Here is a 22,552-nt window from a genome sequence, read left to right as displayed (position 1 = left end):
GGAGATTTATGTTGCCTCTCAGGAAAGCGGCAGGTTGGTATGGGACTTGGGTGCCGTGTGTCTTGTGTGGGCCCCAAGGACCGATATGTGTTTTCCTTATGCTATGTTGTTATGTTGTTAGTGTCTCATGGCTTGTGTATGTATGTGGGACGGTGTTTGGGGTGACCTTCTTCTCTATTTACTGTATAGCCTTCTTTTTCTTATAAACTTACTGAGTCTTGCGACTCACCTTGCTTTCCATCATTCCAGGTAAGGGTAAAGCGAAGTCCGAGGGCGAGGATCGTTCTACCTAGCAGCCAGCCGTATCGGTAGAGAGTACAGTTAGCTTGCCCCTGTTATCTTTGATATTTTGATAGGATTTTTGTTTCTTATTTTTGACTGTGCCGGGTTGTTCCTTGTATCTCTTATTTGTTGGCACAGGGTCTATATATATTTTCATACTCCGTGACCGCTGTTCCAGTGGAGTACTTTTGGGTGTGCATGTGTATTAGCCTTGCTTTCGCTATTTTATTTCTTAAATATGCATACCAAGGTAATTTTTGTCTTGTGTTTCATTCATTCTTCCCTTCCGTAGGCGCTCTTATTCGGGTAGTCCGGGTGGTTGGGATATCCGGGCAGGGGTGCTTATATTATATATATATATAAAATTTATAGATCTTAGTACTGTTGACGTTCGAAATTGGTCGACGAAAATTTGTTGGCCCACACTAGTATGGTAGATCTGAGAGAAGAACAGTGAAGTATCCAGTCCGATTTGCTAAGCCGTCGGCCCGTCCTTGCAAGGTACTCCGAATCTCAAGTTAGCGAGCAAGTAAGCAAGTATATCGGGTGTTCGTAAGTTGGCGAAAAAAAGTACATACCCCAGCCCTCAAGAGGGCTGGTCGATATGAGGGCTGGTCGATATATATATCAGAAGGACCCCTTCTACATGCTCCGTACTTGCACAGGCAATGGGATAGAATAGTCGGCGGGGGCGTCCCTGCCGTAACAAGGTGTCGACGAGACCCTTATTAATGTAGATGGGATCCGCCATTAATGGGGATAAAATCTGCCATTAATGAGGATAGAATCTGCCATTAATGAGGTTGAGATCTGAGGTGGACGCCCGAAAACCCAAGCGCGGTTGTAATGATGTTGTTGCGAGAGGGCCAGGATGGGATTGGTATGAGCCATTCAAATGGGCTGAGAAAATGGGCCTGAATGGTCCAGCCAGGGCGGCCCTTGGCCTGCCGATATACCGCGACATACGCTCTTTCAATAATGCAAGCTGACGAGTTGACCCAACGAGCTATAGAGATCGTTGGGAACTCGCTCAGAACATAACTGGAAGCTTGCACGAATACGCTGATGAGTTATGGTCGTTATCGGGAGCTCGCTTGGTCCTGACGTTTGAGCCTGGGCTCCAGCATTATACGAGCTCGCTTTAACGAGCTCAGTTCAATGTTTACTGGGCCTTGAGTGTTCGGGCCGAATCACGACATTAACTCCAGCCCACACAGAGTAGAGCGAGACAAGTACTAAATAAATTTTTTTAAAGAATAAAAGTTTTAGTCAAAAGAGATGCATAATTTGATAAATTAAAGTAAAATCAAATCTAAATGAACAAATATTTGGAGTGTTGTTTCTCCATTTGGATAGAAAAAATTAAAAAAAGTACAACTAAATCTCTGTATCAGATGAAATTATTTGATTATTTTTTTAAATTTTATTTAATATAAATTTAAAATATATATACACATTAATAAATATTTACATTCAAATAAAATTAACAATAACTATATACCATTCAATTCTTAAATAAACTTAATAATTTCAATTCAAAGATTCACAAAACAAATACAAACTAATTCAATTTATTAACATTTAAATTTCAACCAATTCAATTTAATTTTAACTTTCACAATATTTAAATATCACAAATTCAATATTAACATCAACATTTTCAATACAAATTCATAATTAAATATCAACATTCACAATATAAAGTAAAATAATTACAAAAGAAAATGTGTAAATATATATAAATATATGTATGTATGCACAGACGGAAATCAGAACTGCTGCCACCAACATCGTCGGCGACAACTACCGGCCGAAACTTTCTACGATCAGAGCCTACCATCAGAAACACCAAGTTATAAGGGTTAACATACAAAAAATGGGACACATTTACGGTTAGATTTTAATAGATCTGAGTTTTAATTTTCGACCAAACTTAAAAATGCATTGCCAATCGTCACCGGCCACGCATTGCCAATCGCCACCGGCCACCGTGGCTAGTGGTTTCCTGCAATTAGAGACAACCACCCGACACCCAAGAGCCCATTGATCAACATATCCAAAAACCAACAAGATCTAACGCTCGAAAATTCTGTAGATCTAAGTTTAAAGTTTTGGTTAAATCCAAATAATGCGTATATACGTATATATGAGACTTACCTCCTTGTAGATCTAAGCTTAAAGTCTCTCATTATGGGAGATGCTTACCTCTTGGTGGATCGAAGCTGCTGTAATGGAGGAGGCTCGTTCGCACGGGCGAGAATGAGAAAGAGAGGGTCGTTGGAGGTGAAGGGAGAGATACAATAAGAATGAGTCTTCAAGACATTGGAGGCTCGGTTGGGTTGAACGGATGGAAGAGAAAGAGCCACAACTGGAAGGGGAAGAAGGGAAGGGGAAGAAGGGAAGAGAGAGAGAGAAAGAGAGTCATGCCCAAAAGAAGAAGAAGTGACGATGAAGAGAGAGAGAAAGAGACACGGCAGTGAGTTGATTTCAGCGTAGAGAAATTTAATTTTTTAATTTTTTAATGAAATGGGATGCTTTTTCATTGCCATAAATTACGATTTTTTCTTGCCATAAATTATGATTTTTTCGTGTCAATGTATTATGATATATCGCGATATATTATAGGGTGGTATTGAGAGTAGCGTTGAAGGTGGCCGAATAGCATTACCCAACCATAAGACCACTGGGCTCGGACGGGCCGCTTAGCTTAGCTTAGCTTCTTCGCCAATAACTCGGACTCGCGATTTTTTGTCTTGTCCACTACACATAATAATATGCAATAACCGTGTCTCAAAAATCCCAAGTTCAACCAGTAGATCAATTCCCGTCTTCTGATTCTGCTCCCAGATCAAAACGGTAAATCATCTCTCTCTCTCTCTCTCTCTCTCTCTCTCTCTCTCTCTTCCTGTTATCTGTCCCAATTCATTTCACTTTCTATTTCTGTTATTTAGATTTCGCTCCATTTGGATCTGTAGTTTCACTTTCATTTCCAGAAGAGAATAACCAATTGCAAACAGACCGTTTCTACAGTCTCTTGGGTCGAATTCCTGATGGGCTTATGTGTACTGGCCTAAAGCTCGAATCTTTCGTTTGCATCGGGGATTTTCTGGGGAAACAGACGGGGGTTTTTACTTCTGCAGTTTATGTTGACCATATTGGTTTTGCCCGAAGCTCAAATCAGTGGGTTTTTTCATTTTGGAATTTGTGTTGAATATATCTCTTTTGGTTCTATTCTAGAAGAAATTTGGTCATTTTAGCACGATTTCTTTGATTGGATTACGGATGAGAATATGTCTCAAGACTAAAACTCTATATATACAAATTTGTTTTTTTTTTTTTTTTCTTGCTATGAATTGTGTCTTGAAACCAAAGTATTTTTGATGCCGTGACTTATCTTGATTTTTGCCTTCTTATGTCATAATTCATGCAAAGATGAAAACTTGCTTAGTATGCCATATCCTTTTGATTGAGTTCCAGATGGCTGTGTCTCTTTTATAGCGTCTTCCATGAGATAGTTTGCTGTGAACAAATAGGGGTTTCAGTTAAAAAACTGGGATTTTGATTCTGAAGTTCATGCTGATTTAATGATTTTAATTTCTGTTAAAATTTATGGAATTTGACTTATATTTCAGATGGAAACTCGGTGCCGTGAATTTGTTCTGGTGGTTATGCTGGCCATTTTATTATCAAGCCTGCAACAAGTGTATGGTATAAGGTTTGTGATTGACAGGGAGGAATGCTTCTCCCACAACGTTGAATACCAGGGTGACACCATCCATTTCTCGTTTGTTGTTATTAAGTCTGAGGGTGCGTGGCATTATACTCCAGATGGGGTTGATCTTGTGGTAAGCTTTAGTCAACGTATAATGTTACCAGTTTTCATTTGATTAAATGTCAAGCTGTGTTTAATTGTTGTTGAATGTGTGATTGCAAGAGCTTTTCTCAAATTAGGGTGGTTTGCTATCACTTGTTGGCTATTTGATACTGAATTGTACAAAAAATTCTATCTTGAGATGAAAAAAAATACCATTCAGTTGCTCTAATTTTTCATCTGCGTTGTTATGGAAAATGATGGTTTTCCATAGAAGAGGCTATTGGAGTTTATCTGAAGGCAGACGGTTTTGGTCCATGGATGTGGACACTCAGGGATTTCTGATATGGAATTCCTTTGCTGTCCCATCAGTTTCTGCATAAATTATATAGCACCTAATCTTTGTTGACTGTGATATAATGCACATTATTTCACAATTAGGTCTGGTTAGTTGTAAATTATTGTTATGGAGTTTAACAACAACTTTTACTTCTAGAAACCAAAGAGTATTCAATTGCTTCCAACTTTTTATCCGCATAGGTATGCCAGCATTACATAGAAGAGGCTGCTTGGGAATCTTGCTATCTAAAATGCAGGATCCACAAGGTTTTGAACTGTGATGGATTTGTCCCCTAATGTCTTGGTCTGGCTGGAAATATAATCCCCTATGTGAAGTACCTATTGTGCATTCTGCGTCCCTCGTGTGTTGGTCCAAGTCTTTGAGGAGGACTGAAGTTCATGATAAAAGGGCCTTCTTAGTGGTTTTTTGGTTTTTTTCTTTTTTTTTTTGGTTTTCATAATGAAAATTTTCAATGTTAATGTGGAAGGAATCCTTTTGAATTAATGCCGAAAATTGTTGAAAAGTCTATGCTAAAGGTTGAACAAAATGATTATAGCATTGAAGATGATCAAGTTAGCTAATAAAAGGTATTAGAAACTAAACTGAGAGCAACTACCTTCACAACTTTGGTTAATTGAGCCCATTAACAACTTGGTAAACAGCAAAGTGTGAACAACCTTTTGTGGCATATTGGTAGGGGAGTTCTAGCTTGAGGCTTGACAGATGCTATGGTGTTTGCCATTTTGCAAAAGTTTTTTGGAGCTTCTTCAGTTAGCTACGAATAAGGCAGCAATTAGAGAGTTTGCTTCTCCTTTCAAATAGATTCTTCTGGGAGGAGGAACTTATTTTTTCCTGCTGTGGGCACCATTGATCATTTAGATGCATTTTGCTTGCGATTATCTTTTGGTTCAATTATCATTTCTGGTAATCCAAGGGAATGAGACTGGGCTCCTGCTATATGTTCAAGCTTGCAAGGTGATTGGCCAGATGGATGCTCACTTCTGCATTTCTGGTCACTGTGATAGTTTTCCAATACTCAGTGCGTTATGTTGGGGTCTGTAGCAGATCTATAGTCGTTACTTGAGATTGTTAGAGATCAGAGTTATGCGGAACAATTAAAAGATTGTTCTGATACCAAATCTGATGTGGGAGAGTAGAGATTTGCTGAAAGATAGACGAAGAGAGAAGAGATTAGAGAGAAGAAGTAGATGCTTTAGCAGAAAGCAGAAGACGAAAAGCAAAGCTGGGAGGGAACTCAAGAGAGAATCAATATTATCATTCAAAAAATCAAGTTGAATTTTGCAATACATTATGTGCCTTATTTATAGGCAATGAAAAGATAAACCTATCTAAAATATAACACCTGACCAAAAATTTAAAAATCTAAATCTCTAAATCAAATATAACTCTATCTGTTTCCTAAATCAAATATAATTCTGTCATCTAAACAACTATGATAAATCAAAACAAAAGAAGAAGAGTAAATTTCAAAACAAAATAAATACACCCCTATCATTCATATGATGCAGAGCAACCAAACGATTGTTCTGATACCAAATCTGATGCAGGATAATAGAGATTTGTGGAAAGATAGAAGAAAAGAAGTAGAAATTTTTGGAAGAAAGAAGAAGCAGCAAAGCCAGAAGAGAAGAAGAAGAACAGCAAAACCAGGAGGGAGGGAACTCAAGATAGAATCAATATTATTCAGATAATCAAGCTGAATTTTTGGAATACTCGTTATGTGCCTTATTTAATGGAATGAAAAGATAAACCTACTTAAAAGATCCTTCTTATCCTTTTTATTTAGCCAAAAGAACATCTAATAAAAAATTATAATCTCTAAATCAAATATCTCTATCTAATCCTTAAATTAAATATAATTCTATCATCTAAACAATGATGATAAATCAAAACAAAACAAGATAAGTAAATTGCAAAACGAAATAAATAAATCCCTATCACAGAGACACAATAGAGCTTAAAAAATCAGTCCTTTTTGCATTAGGCGGTCTATCTGATTCTGGTCAAAAAGGAAACATCAGATCTTTCTTCAAGGGTGGAGAGCTACTGATTCATTATTTAAAAGGAACCATATTCTCGTTTCTCTATTTTATGCTGAAGCGGCATTATGTTTTCTGTTTTTTTTGTTTTTGGTCTCTTGACTCCTATAGAAGGAGTGCCCCTTTGGTAATGTTCTTTTGGAATGAAAAGAACAAAAAAGGAAAAAAAAAAAAAAAAGGCATAAGAACTTCTATGGGTTACTAACCCACTTTTATACCATGATCATTAGATCAAAATATAACGGTAATAGTAGTCGTACTGATGACAATAGTAGCAACAAAAAGCAATAGAACTGTATTTTTTTTTGTATATTAAAGAGGAGAACATTGAAGTCCTGTTTGGCATGTTTGTTTCTAAGAGGATTTACAATTATGTTGCTTGCAGAACTCATTGACACACTTGCCATAAAGCATGAACACTTTTTAGGGGTTGCTATACTGGTGTTGCTGGCGTGTTGGACACTCCAACACGTATTCGATGTGCCCATGTGGGCTGTTTGGCACTTAAAATTTTAAAAAGGATAAGGGAGGAGGCACTTGTAGGATGCACGTGTCCCCTATGTGGACACTTTGAAGACTAAAAAGTTAGGGTTTTCTTTTTTACCTATAATTTTATGACTTGGTAATGTCATGATTCTTTTGTTTTCCCTATATCATGCCCGGATCCATCATATTGGTATTTGTGTTAACTTTGACAGGTCTCTTCATTTGAATCCATGTCCTTTAAAAACATCTGGGAAGAAGTGTCAGACATAGATTGACATAAGCTATTTGCATTGCATACAATTCCATTTTTCTAAATCTTCAAATCCGACACTTGCTCTGTTTACCTTCCAAATGAGATACTTGTTAATTCCACCTTCCTTGGACGTTTCAAGGGCATGCTTGTCCAAGTTTAAGGTCTAATGTTCTCTTCTTAATATTCCTTTATCTTTTGTTGATGGGGTAGCCTATGTAGATTCCTTTGCGTTATTTCTCGTATATTTCAGTGCCATTGTCGCGGTTTGATATTTAGGAACTCGAGGAGTTTTGACCTTGAATTGCAAGAAAGTTGTGGCATTGCAACGTGGTTTATCAAAAAGTAGAGATTAGTTTTGTGCAAGCCTAATTTCTATTTCTATTCTGTCTCTTGAATGTTTGACAATAAAAGCACTCTTGTATTTTGTCTTAGAGCTTGCATGTGAACAAAATTATAAAGCGTAAAGACACCTTGGTTCAAAGGATGATTTAGATGTGACAGTATTATGTTCTAAGTTGTAGAAAATCCTGAGATTATCTTTCTTTTGTCAGCATAAAACAGTAATTGTTGAGGAAGGACATAAACTTGCCCTGAATTCCACTAAGCTAAGCTATGTGCTGGTTTGAGACCTGGAAACAAGGCTGTCCCTCTTTGCATATGCATTCTATTCATCACCGTTTTCTTCGATACAAGTTTAGATTCTAAAACATCAGTCTTGTGATTTTTCTCTTTATCACTAGTGAAGATCTGAGCTACTGGTTCTCATGAGGACTGAATAGTGCAGCCATTTCGTTTTGCTATCATTTTAGGAGGAAAATGAAAGCCACTTGGTTAAATGTGATCTCCAAGGGGTGGGGGGTTGGTTCTTTTATCCCCTGAAAAGACCTAACTGTGGAACCTTGCTGAAATGATCAGGTGAAGGGGCCCTCTGGTGAACAGATACACGATGTTCGTGATAAGACAACTGAGAAGTTTGAGTTTGTAGCCGATAAGAAAGGAGTCCACCACTTCTGCTTTACTAACAAGTCGCCTTATCATGAAACCATTGATTTTGATGTACATGAAGCTCACTTCTCATATTATGATGATCAGCATGCAAAAGATGGTGAGCCATTTTCCATGTTTCTTATAGATTCTGTTTCTAGAGAGCCTTTTAACTACTGATCTTTCCCGTCTGTTATGGCAGAGCATTTCAATCCTTTGTTGGAACAGATATCAAAGTTAGAGGAGGCTTTGTACAACATTCAGTTTGAGCAGCACTGGCTGGAGGCTCAGACTGAACAACAGGCGATAGGTATATGCAAATACTATAGCATCTTATACATCTACTGCTAATTTTGGGTCATGACTATCTTCTTCCTCCATTGGTGAGGACATTTGTTATTCACTTATCATTTTTTATGCCCTTTCAACCACTGAAAGACCACCTTTGTGGCTTAACCCTGCAATGTGGGGTTGGGTACCTGAATTCTAACTTTACGTTTGTGGTAATGATACAACTTAATCTAGTGACATGTGGTTCAGCTACCGCATCAATTATGAGCTGCCCTGCTCATTGTGTGGGGTAGATGTTTAGCCAATCAATTGACTAGGAAGAGAAAAAAAGTTGATTTTGGTGTTACCTTGATGCCATTTCCTCCCTTCTGCAAACCCAAAGCAATACATGGTAATAAAGAGAAGTGGATTTCAGAAGAAATCCCATATGACATGCACACTCAACCAAGGAAGCTTCCAAGTTGATTTTAGCATTGAACTTAGATGGTTTTTTCTTTCCCGCTTTGCCAAGCGATGTGTGTGTTCATTGGAATGGAAGTACAGTTCCTGGCCACAATTTGTGCTTGTAATACCCACAAACAAGTCTATAAAACTTTGCTTAATACAGTAGCTTGACAATTGGATTGGGTTTTGGATGAAGATGATGATGTCCAATCTTGCTTATGCTTTTTACCGTAATGCAGTGAACGAAGGTATGAGCCGGCGAGCAATTCACAAAGCGTTGTATGAATCAGGTGCTCTCATCGGGGCCAGCGTTCTCCAAGTTTACCTCCTTCGACGCCTGTTTGAACGGAAGCTGGGCATGTCCAGAGTTTAGGTTTTTGCATGGTGCTGTGTGCGTGTGTTTGGGGGGTATTTATATTTATATTGCAGAGTCATGCCTTTTGGGCCTCCTTGTGAGCTCTATCTTAAAGAAAGATTTTACATAGGCAACACACATTAGACTGCTTTTGGACTGTTGGGACAATTAAGGACTAATACAACTTTTTGTCTCTTGACAATATATTCTTGCGATTTGTTCTTGGCCTGCTACTGCTACTGCTACTGCTACTGCTACTGGTGACTGGTGAGCAACAATAGAATTAATGTCTCGTGTTTCTTCTCCATTTGATACTTTCTTTGAGCTTCAACTTTTTATCATTGAACACTTTTCTTCACCATTGTCCATCATCATGTTATCATTGTGATAGATTTGGGATTGCAGTGCATCCAGGTGGTGATGATTTTACCCAGTTACATTCATATAACCATAATAACAATAAACAAATTTTTGGTATTACTTTACCAAACATTTTGCAAGCTTTTATTTATATGATTTCAGAAAAATTAGGTCGTCTGTTACATATTCTTTATTTTGTTTCCTCAATGTTCTGAAACTTGATAATGGCTAAAGGTGTAATCTGTCACGTGGGAGCAAATAAAAATAGGTAGAAGATTTCAATCGAAGGTTTATGAACTGGTAATTGAAAATTGTAGTTTATTTTTTTTACTCTTTTTAATACTTTGCTCATATATATATATATATATATAATAGAATAGATAACAATAAATATACTTAAATATGTTTAAAAGTGCACACACACATAAAGGGTAGTGTACTTTTTAAATTTAACTGGCCTTTCAAAAATTTTAATTCCAAAAGCAGCCTCATGCAAACAAAAATCAAATGAGTGGCAAACAACTACAAGCCTTATTTTTAGCGTAAAATGAAAATTGAAACCTAAAAAATAAATATCAATTAGTATTGTAATGACCACCTAATTTAGTACCGTAGAACTTGATAGTTTGCCCCCTACTTCAAATTTCGTAGCGGAATGGGAGTGTTTTCCACGGTGGGATCGTGGGAGGCTTGTGGAATTGATGGTTCCCCTCTCTCTTCTGAGCTATTCTGTGACTTTATTGGTGGTTTCTGGTTGAATAGGTTTTCTTCTTTCGTTGAGTCTTTTGACTTAATATCTTGGAGTTTGACAATTTGCTCATGTTTCAAACTTTATAGCAGAATATCACTTGTCTGTAACAATGGGAGGTTTCAGGCAATGTTGGTTCTCCTCAAGGCTACATTTCATTTATCTCTGGTCTCTACCCTATTGTGGTGCTTGCTGCTGTTTACCTCTCTAGTGTGTTCTCTCTGTCTATTATTTTTTGGCCTCGTTTCTTTTGAGGCTTGTTTTGTAGCAATTTGTTACTCCTTGTTTCAGTCGTGTCCTGTGGTAACTTGTTACTCTTTATTTTAGCCGTGTTTTATTGTTCCAAGTCATGTATCTATGCGAGATGTGTCACAGCTATTTGTTGTTAACACTTTGCACTTTTCTGTTTACTGAATTTTTTATTTATAAAAAGAAATATTATATGAATTGAACATGTACTTAGATTTTGATTGAGTGACCCTGTGGCAATTTCTGTACATATATATAATCGTGCTATTTGAAAAAGATAAAATCTTTAAAAAATTCAAAATTTTTGTCTAATATTATAACAACATACTAAGCCTCTTATTTTGCTACATAGAGTCAACAAATAATACATTATTATAATAGAATTAAACAACAATTACTAGACACTGATCATGCATGAGCATTATCCAAGTACATATCTTACAAATATTTTACCGTGGTGTCCTTCATTTTGAATAGGAATTAAAATGTTATAAATACTCGACGGAGTTAATAAAATAATTTTTAGATCTTTCAAATTATTTTTTATCTCCCAATATTGAAAAATAAAAGCAGCTAGTTGAACCGAATCTTGGTCATCAATTGACTCTCTCAAGTCTTAAACGTGCTTGAGCCTAGGACAACACTGTAACACACACGTCAAGATCCCATTTGGGAGGAGTCAAAAGGGGGCTACAAATATTTTAACTCTATTTAATTATCTCTACACTACACATGACTGCATCATAGTCTGCAAACTCAACCCATTATACCTCCTGACATCATAAGCAGAATCATGAGAGATGATGATCCATCAGTTCTAGGCGACAACTCGTAGTATCAAACAAGAAAACACACGAATACACCCAAACCCAAACTACTCCAATGATCCAATAGGACACAAGACAAGTTCTTTTTTTCTGTATTGAGAACAAGAAAGAATAGGAAATAAAAAGAGAAAAAAAAAAAAACACTCTACAGCCTATAGCACAAGATAGAAGACAAACAGATTGCTAATTAAGCTTCGCATGATAACCCACCAGATAGTAATACATAGATACAACTTTAACAAAGAAGTTATTGTTTTGGTTTTACATTTTCTTTTACCCTTTTTAGTTTTCCTTTCCATCTTCACTCTTCCCTCAAGCCAATGCAGTTTAAAGACACACAAAATGGATTCAAGCAGGCAGCATCCATCGTTGCTCTATGGCTCCGATATTTAGGGAAATATGGTGGGGTGAACTATGAACACGCTCTCTATTGACAGTCTTGAACTGGAAACCTCCTCAAGGTTCTGCAGGGGGTTGCACACAGCAAAACCATTTTTTCTGCAAATCAAGACAAAAAAAGTATACTAAATGAAATTGCACTAAGATAACCATATGCAAAATAAGAACCTACCAAAAAGGTTCTGACTGTATTCTGCTTGCTAGTTGCGTTTTTTCTTGGTCATCAAGGAAAACCTGAAGCCACTATCTTTGTGGTGCAGCCAGCGTGCTATTACTTGAATAATACATGTATATGTATGCATGAGTGTGTGTGTATGTTACCATTATAATGAAATGTCTAATGAGATAATGACAAGAGACTCAATACTCCTTCATAAATTATATCAGAATGCAAACCAACCTAATATATATAAATAGACCAACCAACCATAAAATCCACAAATTTCTTTTTATATAAGGTGTCATGTTCTGCTAATGGCAAGGAAGATGGATTATGTCATCTATCTAATTGGTCAACTTCAAATGCAGAATGACACCAGAGGCAGGTGCCATAATGAAGTCTGTCTGGAAAGAGAAGATGGTACCATGGTCACAGAACGGGAACAGTACCAAGATTAATGCAAAAGGTTATCTTTAAGCAGGCCAGCAGAAATTAAACCTGCTGCTAAGGAATTTGTTCAACTAATGGCTGGTGCAATAATGAATAAGCAAAGGAAAACTTACTCCAGGAGGCTTGGTAGAGCCAACTCCATGTGTGGGATTAGGTTCTGCCTTTGCAGGTGACTCGGGTTTGCCACCTGTTTTTTTCTCATCCCTGGCCTTATTAAAGATCACAGTAAATCCCTCAGCTGATGCAGGGTCATTAACATCCCACTCACCAAACTTTGGTAACGGACGACCCTTGTCCTGTTAAAAGAAGAAGAGGCCACTATATGAAGCTTTTGTAATTCAATTATAAGAAGGTACTAAAAGCCGGTTTCAATTGCTCAACTGAATCCCTAACCTCTCAAGAAAATTTAGTGGAAAATAATTTCCCAACCAGAATAAGCCAAATATATAAGTAAATAGAAGAAAAAACAAGGATTTTTTTTTTTTTTTATATTTTTGGCCTGCTCTTATTATTCTAATTTAATGTAACAGCTGCAAGCATGTAGATATTAGGCGACAAAAAAAATCATTCAACAGAATAGAGAATTTTACATTTACTACCATGCTGAGAACTTACCATGCACATCAATAGATGCTAATGAAGGCTCAAATAAACATGAGAAGGCTATTACAATGGTGTAGACAAGCAGGTTTTTCTTATTTTGACTGAAATATTCAATCTGAAGGCTGAGCCAGCTTGAAAATTCTCAGCCTAAATTCAGTCTGGGACTAGACATTGAAATTATGTGACTCAAATTGACACAAATCCTACTCCATACGATAGGTTCACTGAGATGGCAGCCCCAAGAACTTAGAAAATAGAGGGAAATAGAGAATGAACAAGGAAAGAAGAAGGTCATTGTGATTTCTCCTCCAAAATAAACTTGCAATCTGGTTTTGTACAACGTTTTGGAACCAAAGCTGGCCATGTGCCAGTCACTATCTTCACACACAATCTCTTATTCTGGAAGTTGCATTTACAGTAACAAATGTAATTGAAATGCAATTTTAGGAGCCATTTAGAGCTATAGTGTTTATCTAAATATTAAGCAGTCTTCACTTAGGAACTCTACTTTATTCTAACAGTTTGGCTGGCTTCTTCTTCATTCTTTAGCTCCTTCTTGGTATATGTTGGACCTCTTGAACATGGTCCCTATCAACACCCCTCCCCTCTAACTCAAACTTGCTCTCAAGTTTGAAATTTGGGTAAAGTCTTTTAAATTGCTGGTAATCCTCCCAAGTTGCTTCCTCCAAGGGTAACCCCTGCCATTGAACCAATATCTGTCTCCTTTCCAATATCTGTCTCCTTTCCTGGCCCTTGTACCTCACTACCCTAGGTTAAGCACAACTGAGGGTGTAATCAGGGGCCTGTTTTCATAGTACTCCTCAGGTAATGGGATAGTTTTCTTTGGATTAGGCCTTCCATAGCATGGTTTGAGTAGAGAGGCATGGAAGACTGGGTGTATTTTAGAGCTAGCAGGAAGGGCTAACCTGTAAGAAACTGCACCAATCTTGGATTCCACCTGGTACGGGCCATAATATTTTGGACTATACCGTCCTCTCTGATCTAAAGAGTGTTGCCTATAGGGTTTAAGTTTCACCCAGACCCACTCTCCTTCAGTAAATTCAATCTCCCTCTTGTGCTTGTCATGTTGCAGCTTCATAGCTTATTGGGGCCTTTAAAAGGTTAGCCTTGAGGGTTTTCAGTAGGTTATTCTTTTGAAGCAATTCTAGTTCAGCTGCTTCAACTAGGGTGCCATTTTTGACATAGTCTACTAGTCCAGGTGGTTCTCTCCCATATAAAGCTTGGTAGGTTGTCATTTGAATAGAGGAGTGGTAGCATGTGTACCATAATTCAACCCATGGAAGTAGTTGAACCCAGTCAGAGGAAGTTTCTTGGACATATGCTCCGAGGTATGCTTCCAACACTTTGTAACCTCTGTCTATCCATTTGTTTGAGGGTGATAGAAAGTGTTGTAGTGGAGTGAGGTTCCACTTTGTCTGAATAATGCTTGCCAAAACTGACTCAAGAATAAAGGATCCCTATCAATTACAATACTTTTTGGGAACCCATGGAGCTTGCCACTAGGAGTACAAAAACTTGAGCCACTTTCATGGTTGTGTAGTGTGTAGGTAAGGGTCCAAAATGTGCAAACTTAGTAAGTCTGTCCACCACAACCAACATGGCACAGTTACCTTGCACTTTTGGAAGCCCAAGCACAAAATCCATGGATAAATCCTCAAAAAACATGTTTGGGAATTGGGAGGGGTTGCAGTGACCCTCCTGGCTTCATGGTAAAATACTTGACTGGTTGGTAGATTTGGCATTCCTTGACATAGCTCTGTACATCTCTCTTCAGATTTGGCTGAAAGAAAGTAGATGAGATCCTTCTATATTTTTCATTACTCTAGCATGCCCTCCTAAGAGGGAACAATAAAACTCTTGTAGGATAGTGTCCTTCAGTGGTGAGTGGAAGCTGACCACTATTCTCCCTCTGTAGATGGGGATGCCATCTGTCACCTTGTAGTGTTCATCTGAGAGAATGCTCTGTTGCAACTTGTTTTGCACCTCTAGTATCTCCTGGTTGGTTTGGTGTTCCTCCCAGAGTTGCTGCAGTAGGTCATTGGCAGATCTAGAAATTACCATCAAGAGCTCCTGAGACGTGGCCATCTCTAGCTCCGCTATGGTACCTGCTTCTTTCCTGGAAAGTGCATTAGCAGCAGTATTAGTAATACCAGGTTTAGAAATGATGGTATAGTTGTACCCACATAGTTTACTAATGTAGTATTGCTGCTCTAGAGTTTGGATTAACTTGATTCATCAGCTCCGTAAGGCTTTTGTGGTCAGTGTAGAGTGAAGGAGCTCCCCAAAAGATATTGCCTCCACTTTTAAACTGCTTGAACTATAGAATACAACCCCTTGATATAGGTAGATGATTTTTGTAACCTGGGGAAAAGCTTTTTGCTATAGTAGGCCAGGGGGTGTCTTTTCTGTGAATGCACTACACCCATCCCTACATTAGATGCATCCCTTTCCAATGTGAAGGTTTGGTTAAAATTTGGTAGTGCTAAGATGGGCCTCAGATAAGCAAGTTTTGAGATCTTGGAAGGATTGATCAGCTGCTGGTCCCCAATTCCAAGTCCCTTTCTTTTGTAACTCAGTTAAGGAATGGGCCATAGTGGCATAACTCTTGATAAACGTAATAACCAGTGAGACCCAGGAAACCTCTGAGTTGCTTGAGGTTTTGTGGGGTTAGACATAGCTGCATAGCCTCAATCTTGTTTGGATTTGGCTATACCCCCTTGCCAGAACTATATGACCCAAACACAATGGTATTTTGGCAAAAGCACTAAGTTTGATTGTTTAGGAGAGTGGTCAGGACCTGCAGTAAATGATGGAAGTGCTATTCTCTTGACTTGCTGTAGACTAGAATGTCATCAAAGAAAATTGCCATATATTTTCTCAGGTAGGGTCTAAACACTTAATTCATTAGAGCTTGGAAGGTTGAAAGGGCATTGGTGAGCCCAAAAAGCATCACCAAAAACTCTAAGTGTCCTTGATGAGTTCTAAAAGCAATTTTCCCTATATCTCTCTTAGCTATCCTTATTTGGTATTGTTGTCTTGTGCTGTGAAAGTGCTACTAAAAAAGCAGTGTTTGGTTGAGTGTGATGTTGTGCTTATTCATGTTAAAAGTAAGCAATAAATGTGGGTCCTTTGCTTTCCATTTTATAAAAACCAAGGGGTCCTTTGCTTTTGTTTTTAAGTAGCTTAACTTGCTTTGTTAGAGAAGTAGTTGTGGTTTAAAAGCAAACTTGTACTTTACCAAACACTGTTTTCCTAAAACCTTGGAAAAAAAAAAAACTGTGCTTTAAAAGCACAGCAATACCAAACAGGCTTTATAACTCCCAACAAAAATGGGCTTCAAATTATATACCAAATTGTCCAAGCAAATTGTCCAATATTGTTTGCAAGTATTGGGCTTGGGCCAACTCATTTAGCATGATGTTGCAACCTCTACCAAAGTCACAGTTCAAATTATACTCCTATGTCGCTGCTGCAGGTTTTGGGAGGGGGTTGTTGGGTTTATGAAGCTATAAATGTCACTAATATATTAAGCCTGTTCTAGAAACAAAATTTTCCAGAGGTCAACCTGATAATATTAATGCAAGAAAATAGGGCATAAGAACCCCGATATATGGCTTGTTGTATAGAGAACAAACATTAGGACATAGAAAATGTTAACATCCACTATTTAGCAGGATCTGGAATTTGTAGTTAAATTGGTCAATATGGCACTAAGAGGTAGACATCAGAAAATAAAATTATACATATATAGCAGCAAAAATCTAAGTGTGAGAGGCAACGGGGAAGCAAGCTACTGCAGGATCATGCTTCGATATGCTTGTGATAATGTTTCAAAAGTTTTGAGAAACATTTCAGATGCTTCCTATACCAGAATGAAAACTCCAAGAACAAAGAGTTATGCATAAACTGGGAATGAGTTTCGGTTGCAAATGCATGTCCAATCATAAGAACTTCTCAGACCTTTCATGAAGTGGGAATGAGTTATGCATCAAAAAGTTGAATGTGAGTAGTTAAAGACACTCTGAATAGTTAAAATGTGCAAGTAGGATATTTTCAAATAAGGTGAACATCATCATTTAGACATGTTCTTGAAATTAAACGGAATTTAGATAAAAATGAGATTTTACCTCTTATCCATATTAGAGTCCTGAACTTAAAATATTGTAAAAGAAATTTACATATCTAATTTGCCTACAGATGTCAGATATTTTTTCATGTAAGCATGAGGAACAGAAGAGCCCATGTAGTTAATAATAAAGGGAAAGTCCAAAAGAACTCCGTTAATGTTTTCTAAAAATTTGTAGCATCCATTTTAAAGGTCACAGTCCGGAGGCTCATGCATTGCAGGCTTCAGTTGTAAGATCCATTTTATTAAGTATTATTTTTCCTTGAGCCATGATTAAGCATGTGTTATTATTTGGTAAAGTGTATAGAAGTTCCATGCAGGCAACCAATCAGTTTCTTAAAGGCTTTGATTTTGTTTTGAAGTGCTTCACACTAACATATCTAATGTTTCTATGGAAAAATCTCTCAAATTGAGTGTTGAACTGAACGAATCACAACAATGATCAGATGACAGGTAAGCTTGAATTCCTACTCTCTCTTTCAAGTTTAATTTGGATACTGTTTTATGAGAAATCAAGTCAATATAGGATTTTCAGTCACTAGAAAGATGTAAGATCCCTGATCAAAAAGAATAACATACTAAATAGAAATAATGCCGTACAAACGATGATTGAAGAAGGTTAAAAAAGAAAAAAGAAAAAAAGAGACAATACCAAACAACACAAATTCCATCTGCACGATATAATCACCATATATCAAGAGGACAAACAGCATCCAATTCAACTATAGTTGAAAAAGAAAAATCAAACAGCAAGCCAGCTTGATATCAATTCCTCCATCCAAACAACGCACAATCTCAATAAAAAACGACGCTGTTCCTCAAATTGAGCAAACCCTAGAACAAATCCATATCCAGTCGAAAGATCAAGACAAAAAAACAACAACATACAGCCAAATCTAATGAGCATGACAGAAATTTTCAATAGAAAAAACAATCCACATATACATATCACGGCATCTGAAAATACCATCAAAAGGCAATAATTGATCCAAAGATGAAAAAAGTTGCAGGCATCCGGCGTTGCACAATCAGCCTAAAACTGCGAAATTAGGGATTTTTAGGGAGAGAAATTGGACAACGTACCGACATTAAAGTAGATTCTTCCGCGGAAAATGAGCTGCGCAGAAACGAAATTAGAACGCAGAGCGAGAGATCGAGAGGGGCTTGTTAAATATATACATAAATATACATACATATATACATACGCTTCTAATTATATATATGGCTAAATTATTAAACAATGCAATAATTGACCGTCTGAATTTGGGGACAAAGGGAGGCCCGTCCCCACCACCGCATGTGAACGCCGAGAATTTCAATTTTCCTCCTTCCCACCTGCAGTCATAAAATTTCATGTGAAATTCTATACAATGGAAAGGATATATTATTACGGTAGCTTAATACATACGGTATGTACTCTCTCAATATTTAAAAACTATAATATTTAATTTTTAATATATAAATTATCAAAATTTAATATCTTAACTATTAAAAATTATTATTTTGACAAAACACTAATATGAACACGCCATGTAAATATATTTAAATAGATTAATTGATTTGTTGTGTCACTCAATAATTAAAAAAATATGACCTTTAATTTTTAATGTATAAAAATATTAAAATTATGTATGTTAATTATTAAAAATTATTATTTAAATCTTTATTATGAGATTACAAACAAAGAGTGTTGATCTCTCATCCACGTCAGGCTTTTCTTATCTTATCTGACGTAGACATGTCAACACCGAGTGCGATTTTATTCACCCTCTTTAACGAGGTGAACATAACCCCAGTACTTTGGAGGTTAAAAATAACAGAGGGACAGTACTTTGATTTGCACTTGGGGTTGCCCCTCTGTTACTTTTAACTCCAAAATGCTGGGAGTTATGTTCACCCCGTTAAAAGGGATGAACAAAATCGCACTCGTCAACACCTTCGCCCACTGCATGTACACAACCCCTCCCCACGTGCATACATGCATACATATATATAATTTTGTATTTTTAAAATATTACTATAAATTATTAATTTTAATTTATTCAATTAAAGTTATAGTTACTTTAATAATTATAATTGTAACAATAATTAATAATTTTTTTAATCATAACAAAATTTATACATATTTTATGTCTTTTTTAATTGTATCTGTCATATAAAAATGTAACCAAGTCGATCAAATTACTCAGAGGAGTCTGACGTGATTTAATTTGGTTTGTTCAATTTGAGTAATTTGATTCATTCAGTTAGATATGGATGTAATCGAATCGACCAATTTTTTTTTTAAATCGTACCAACTCGATTAAATAGATGCTCAAATAAAATAGATTGAAAAATCAAAAAAATTAAAAATATCGAACTATTTATGTTGCCCAACACTGACGTAGTTCAGACGATAATAGATTTAAAATTTTTCTCTAAGTAAACCCCTTATTTCAGTTCTCCCTAAATTAAATAACATTAGATTCCTTATAGTAATTTGATCGATTCGGTTATATTTTTATCTAATATATACAGTTAAAAAAGACATAAAATATGTATAAATTTTGTTATGATTAAAAAAAAATATTAATTATTGTTATAATTATAACTATAACTTTAATTGAATAAATTAAAATTAATAATTTATTTAAATTACAATTTATAGTAATATTTAAAAAATATAAAATTATATCTATGTATGCATGTATGTAGGGGAGGGGGTGTTGTGTACATGCAGCTGCGGAGGTGTTGACATGTCTGTCTCGGATAAGATAAGAAAAGCTCGACACCAATAGGAGATCAAATCTATACAAACAAAAAAGTGAGAGAGTGATGGATTTGTTCAACAACAAAAAATTATAGATATTAGTTCTGTTATATTTGTGATTGAAAATAGAATAATATAATATTTTTGAAATTAATGATTCAAAGATTTAGATATTTGGAATTTGTTTTTTTTTTAAATTATAGATAATTTAGTCTTTTCCCCAATCAAAATAAATTTTAATTTGATGTGTTTTACTAACGTGATTTTTTTATAACATGGCATTTTATCTTTTCTATATATATGTTCTATATGGTGTAAATAACAATTTTGCTTATTTTTAATAATTGAGATACGAAATCTTGACATTTTTGTATATCAATGATGAAACGTTGTATTTTTTAATTATTGAGAGAGTACAACAAACTAGTCAACTTATTCAAATATAGCCAACTAGTCATCCACGTGGCATGTTACTTATGAAAATAGACATATTCATACACAAACTAACGTTTTGTCATGATAAAGATTTAAAGTAACAAGTTTTAATAATTGAACTATCGAAACTTGAGTGGCTCAAGATCTATTTGTAAAGAAGTGTAGTCATTTGAGATAAACATTCCTAATATTATAAGAATAACTAGGATTAACATTTCTAATGGTAAATTCTATACTCTGTGGACAATTTCAATTATCATAGTTATTTGTTTGCGAGTCTTTTTTGGAAACACCTTGCAAGAAAGGTCTATTGGGACTTCCTTCTTCTTCCATATGCAAAAGTCTATTTAGAATAGGTTTTTGGAAGACTCTTCTAAGAAAGGTCTATTGGGACTTCCTCCTTCTTCCCTATGCAAAAGTCTATTTAGAATAGGTTTTTGGAAGACTCTTCTAAAGACAAGTCTCCCGAAATATTTTAGAGATTGTTCCTTGGTCTTTGTTTTTTTTTTTTCTAGATTTGGACCTTTTCGTTAGCGGGTTGTGACCCATGACACATCAAATATATAATACGAATATATTATATAATTATTATGTAAATATTTTTAATATATTTTTGTATTGTACAATATAATATTTATATTGTGTACCATATTTTTAATATTAATTATTGTACAAGATACCCATGTTTTTAGTACGATAGTACTTTCCAAGTTGGCAAATCAATTGGAAGCTTGTACCAATTTGTGAAGTCAAAGTCTTTTTCTTTTTCCTTTTTTGACCTTACATCATTGATCATAATTTGAGTGTTTTGTTTGGGCCGTCGTTGTTTTTTGTTACAGTAATACGAGGGTTTTTCACCCAGTCAAATAGCATACAATCATTGATTTAGCAAATGCTAAGTATTAAATTTTAAAATTTACTAAAATCTATTTTTTTTTTAAATACTATGTGATCGAACTCACATATTAAATTTTTTAGATTTTAGTAAATTATAAAATTTACTAAAATTTTAAAATTATAAAATATTAACTTTTTAACTTTTTTAGATTTTAGTAAATTTTATTTCTTTTAAAAGTTAATATTTAACTTTTCATCTAAATATTAACTTTTTTATTTAAAAAAATTAAAAAAGGAGAAAAAAGATAAAAAATTCAAAAAAGAAAAAGCAAAAGATTCAATTTTTTTTTTCAAAAAATAAAACATCTAGAAAATCATGTGAGATGTTAAATGGGCATTCTAAACTTGAAATGAAATGAACATGGCAAAATACATATTTTAGTCCTTATACTTATATATATATTTTTATTTATATACTCAAACTTTTTGTTATTTTAATTATATTTTTGAATTATAGAATTTTAAATTAATTGCACCTTTAAACTTTTTATTATTTGAATTATATCCTTAAATTATGTTTAATCTATTATTTTCAACAAATTTGTTGAAATGTGCAATTGACTCGATATTACATAGTTTAAAAATGTAATTAAAATAATAAAAATTTAAATATTTAAATGAAAGAACGTACAAATGCATAAGCTAAAATGTGTATTTGACTAAATCTTTTACTCTTTTTGAATTTCTTATTTTTTTTATTTTTGGTGAATTTTTATAAAAATAAAAAATTTAATTGTTGGATGAAAAGTTATTCCGTTAATTTAAAATTGATGATGTTATATGATCGTTACCATTATGAAAATTTAAATATATATTTAATAAAAATTAAAGTTCATATTTTTAAATTTTTAAAATAATTTAACCTAAAAACCCAAAACCATTTTAATTGGTCAATTAAATGTGATAAAAAGTAAGGGAGGTCTGCATTTCAATTGGTGTGATGTCGTAAGCAATGACATCAGCCATCACATACCGATATGATTGGAATTTTTTAAAATAACATTACTTTTTTTCTTGTCTCTTAATATAAAAGTACAATAATTTTGCCTTTAAGATTCATATAATTGCCTTATAGGCAGGGAAAAGCTCAAGTTTGATTTTCTCCAACTACTCAAATTAAACTGATTGAATTTATTGATTTGATTCAATTTTTTTTTTGTATTAGTTTAGTTTGGTTAATTTTTTTAAAAAATTCAGACTTCAATTTTCGGTTCAAGTTTTT

General features: G+C 35.1%; 2 protein-coding genes across 5 annotated transcripts; one reads left to right on the top strand and one right to left on the bottom strand.

Moving 5' to 3' along the window:
* Positions 1-2,972: 2,972 nt before the first annotated feature.
* LOC127811653 (transmembrane emp24 domain-containing protein p24beta2) lies at positions 2,973-9,539 on the top strand. 2 transcript variants are annotated; one of them, XM_052351700.1, is made up of 5 exons: positions 2,973-3,138; positions 3,915-4,127; positions 8,148-8,337; positions 8,419-8,526; positions 9,191-9,539. In XM_052351700.1, the coding sequence occupies exons 2-5, from the start codon at positions 3,915-3,917 to the stop codon at positions 9,322-9,324; spliced, it is 645 nt and encodes a 214-aa protein (XP_052207660.1). In that variant the 5' UTR covers positions 2,973-3,138; the 3' UTR covers positions 9,325-9,539. The 2 variants fall into 2 exon arrangements, with proteins under 2 accessions (XP_052207660.1, XP_052207661.1); XM_052351701.1 differs by lacking the exon at positions 2,973-3,138 and adding an exon at positions 3,234-3,462.
* A 2,118-nt stretch (positions 9,540-11,657) lies between these two features.
* LOC127811965 (protein NOI4) lies at positions 11,658-18,494 on the bottom strand. Of its 3 annotated transcripts, none has more exons than XM_052352187.1 (3): positions 18,333-18,494; positions 12,613-12,795; positions 11,658-11,988 (listed from the first exon to the last, which is right to left on the bottom strand). In XM_052352187.1, the coding sequence occupies exons 1-3, from the start codon at positions 18,336-18,338 to the stop codon at positions 11,947-11,949; spliced, it is 231 nt and encodes a 76-aa protein (XP_052208147.1). In that variant the 5' UTR covers positions 18,339-18,494; the 3' UTR covers positions 11,658-11,946. The 3 variants fall into 3 exon arrangements, with proteins under 3 accessions (XP_052208147.1, XP_052208148.1, XP_052208146.1); XM_052352188.1 differs by lacking the exon at positions 18,333-18,494 and adding an exon at positions 18,217-18,238; XM_052352186.1 differs by lacking the exon at positions 18,333-18,494 and adding an exon at positions 17,902-17,955.
* Positions 18,495-22,552: the final 4,058 nt, after the last annotated feature.

This window comes from Diospyros lotus, chromosome 10 (assembly GCF_014633365.1).
Source record: "Diospyros lotus cultivar Yz01 chromosome 10, ASM1463336v1, whole genome shotgun sequence".
In the NCBI taxonomy this organism is placed as follows: Eukaryota; Viridiplantae; Streptophyta; class Magnoliopsida; order Ericales; family Ebenaceae; genus Diospyros; species Diospyros lotus.
Note: the sequence above shows the minus strand (reverse complement) of the source record. Positions and strands in the feature narration are given on the sequence as shown.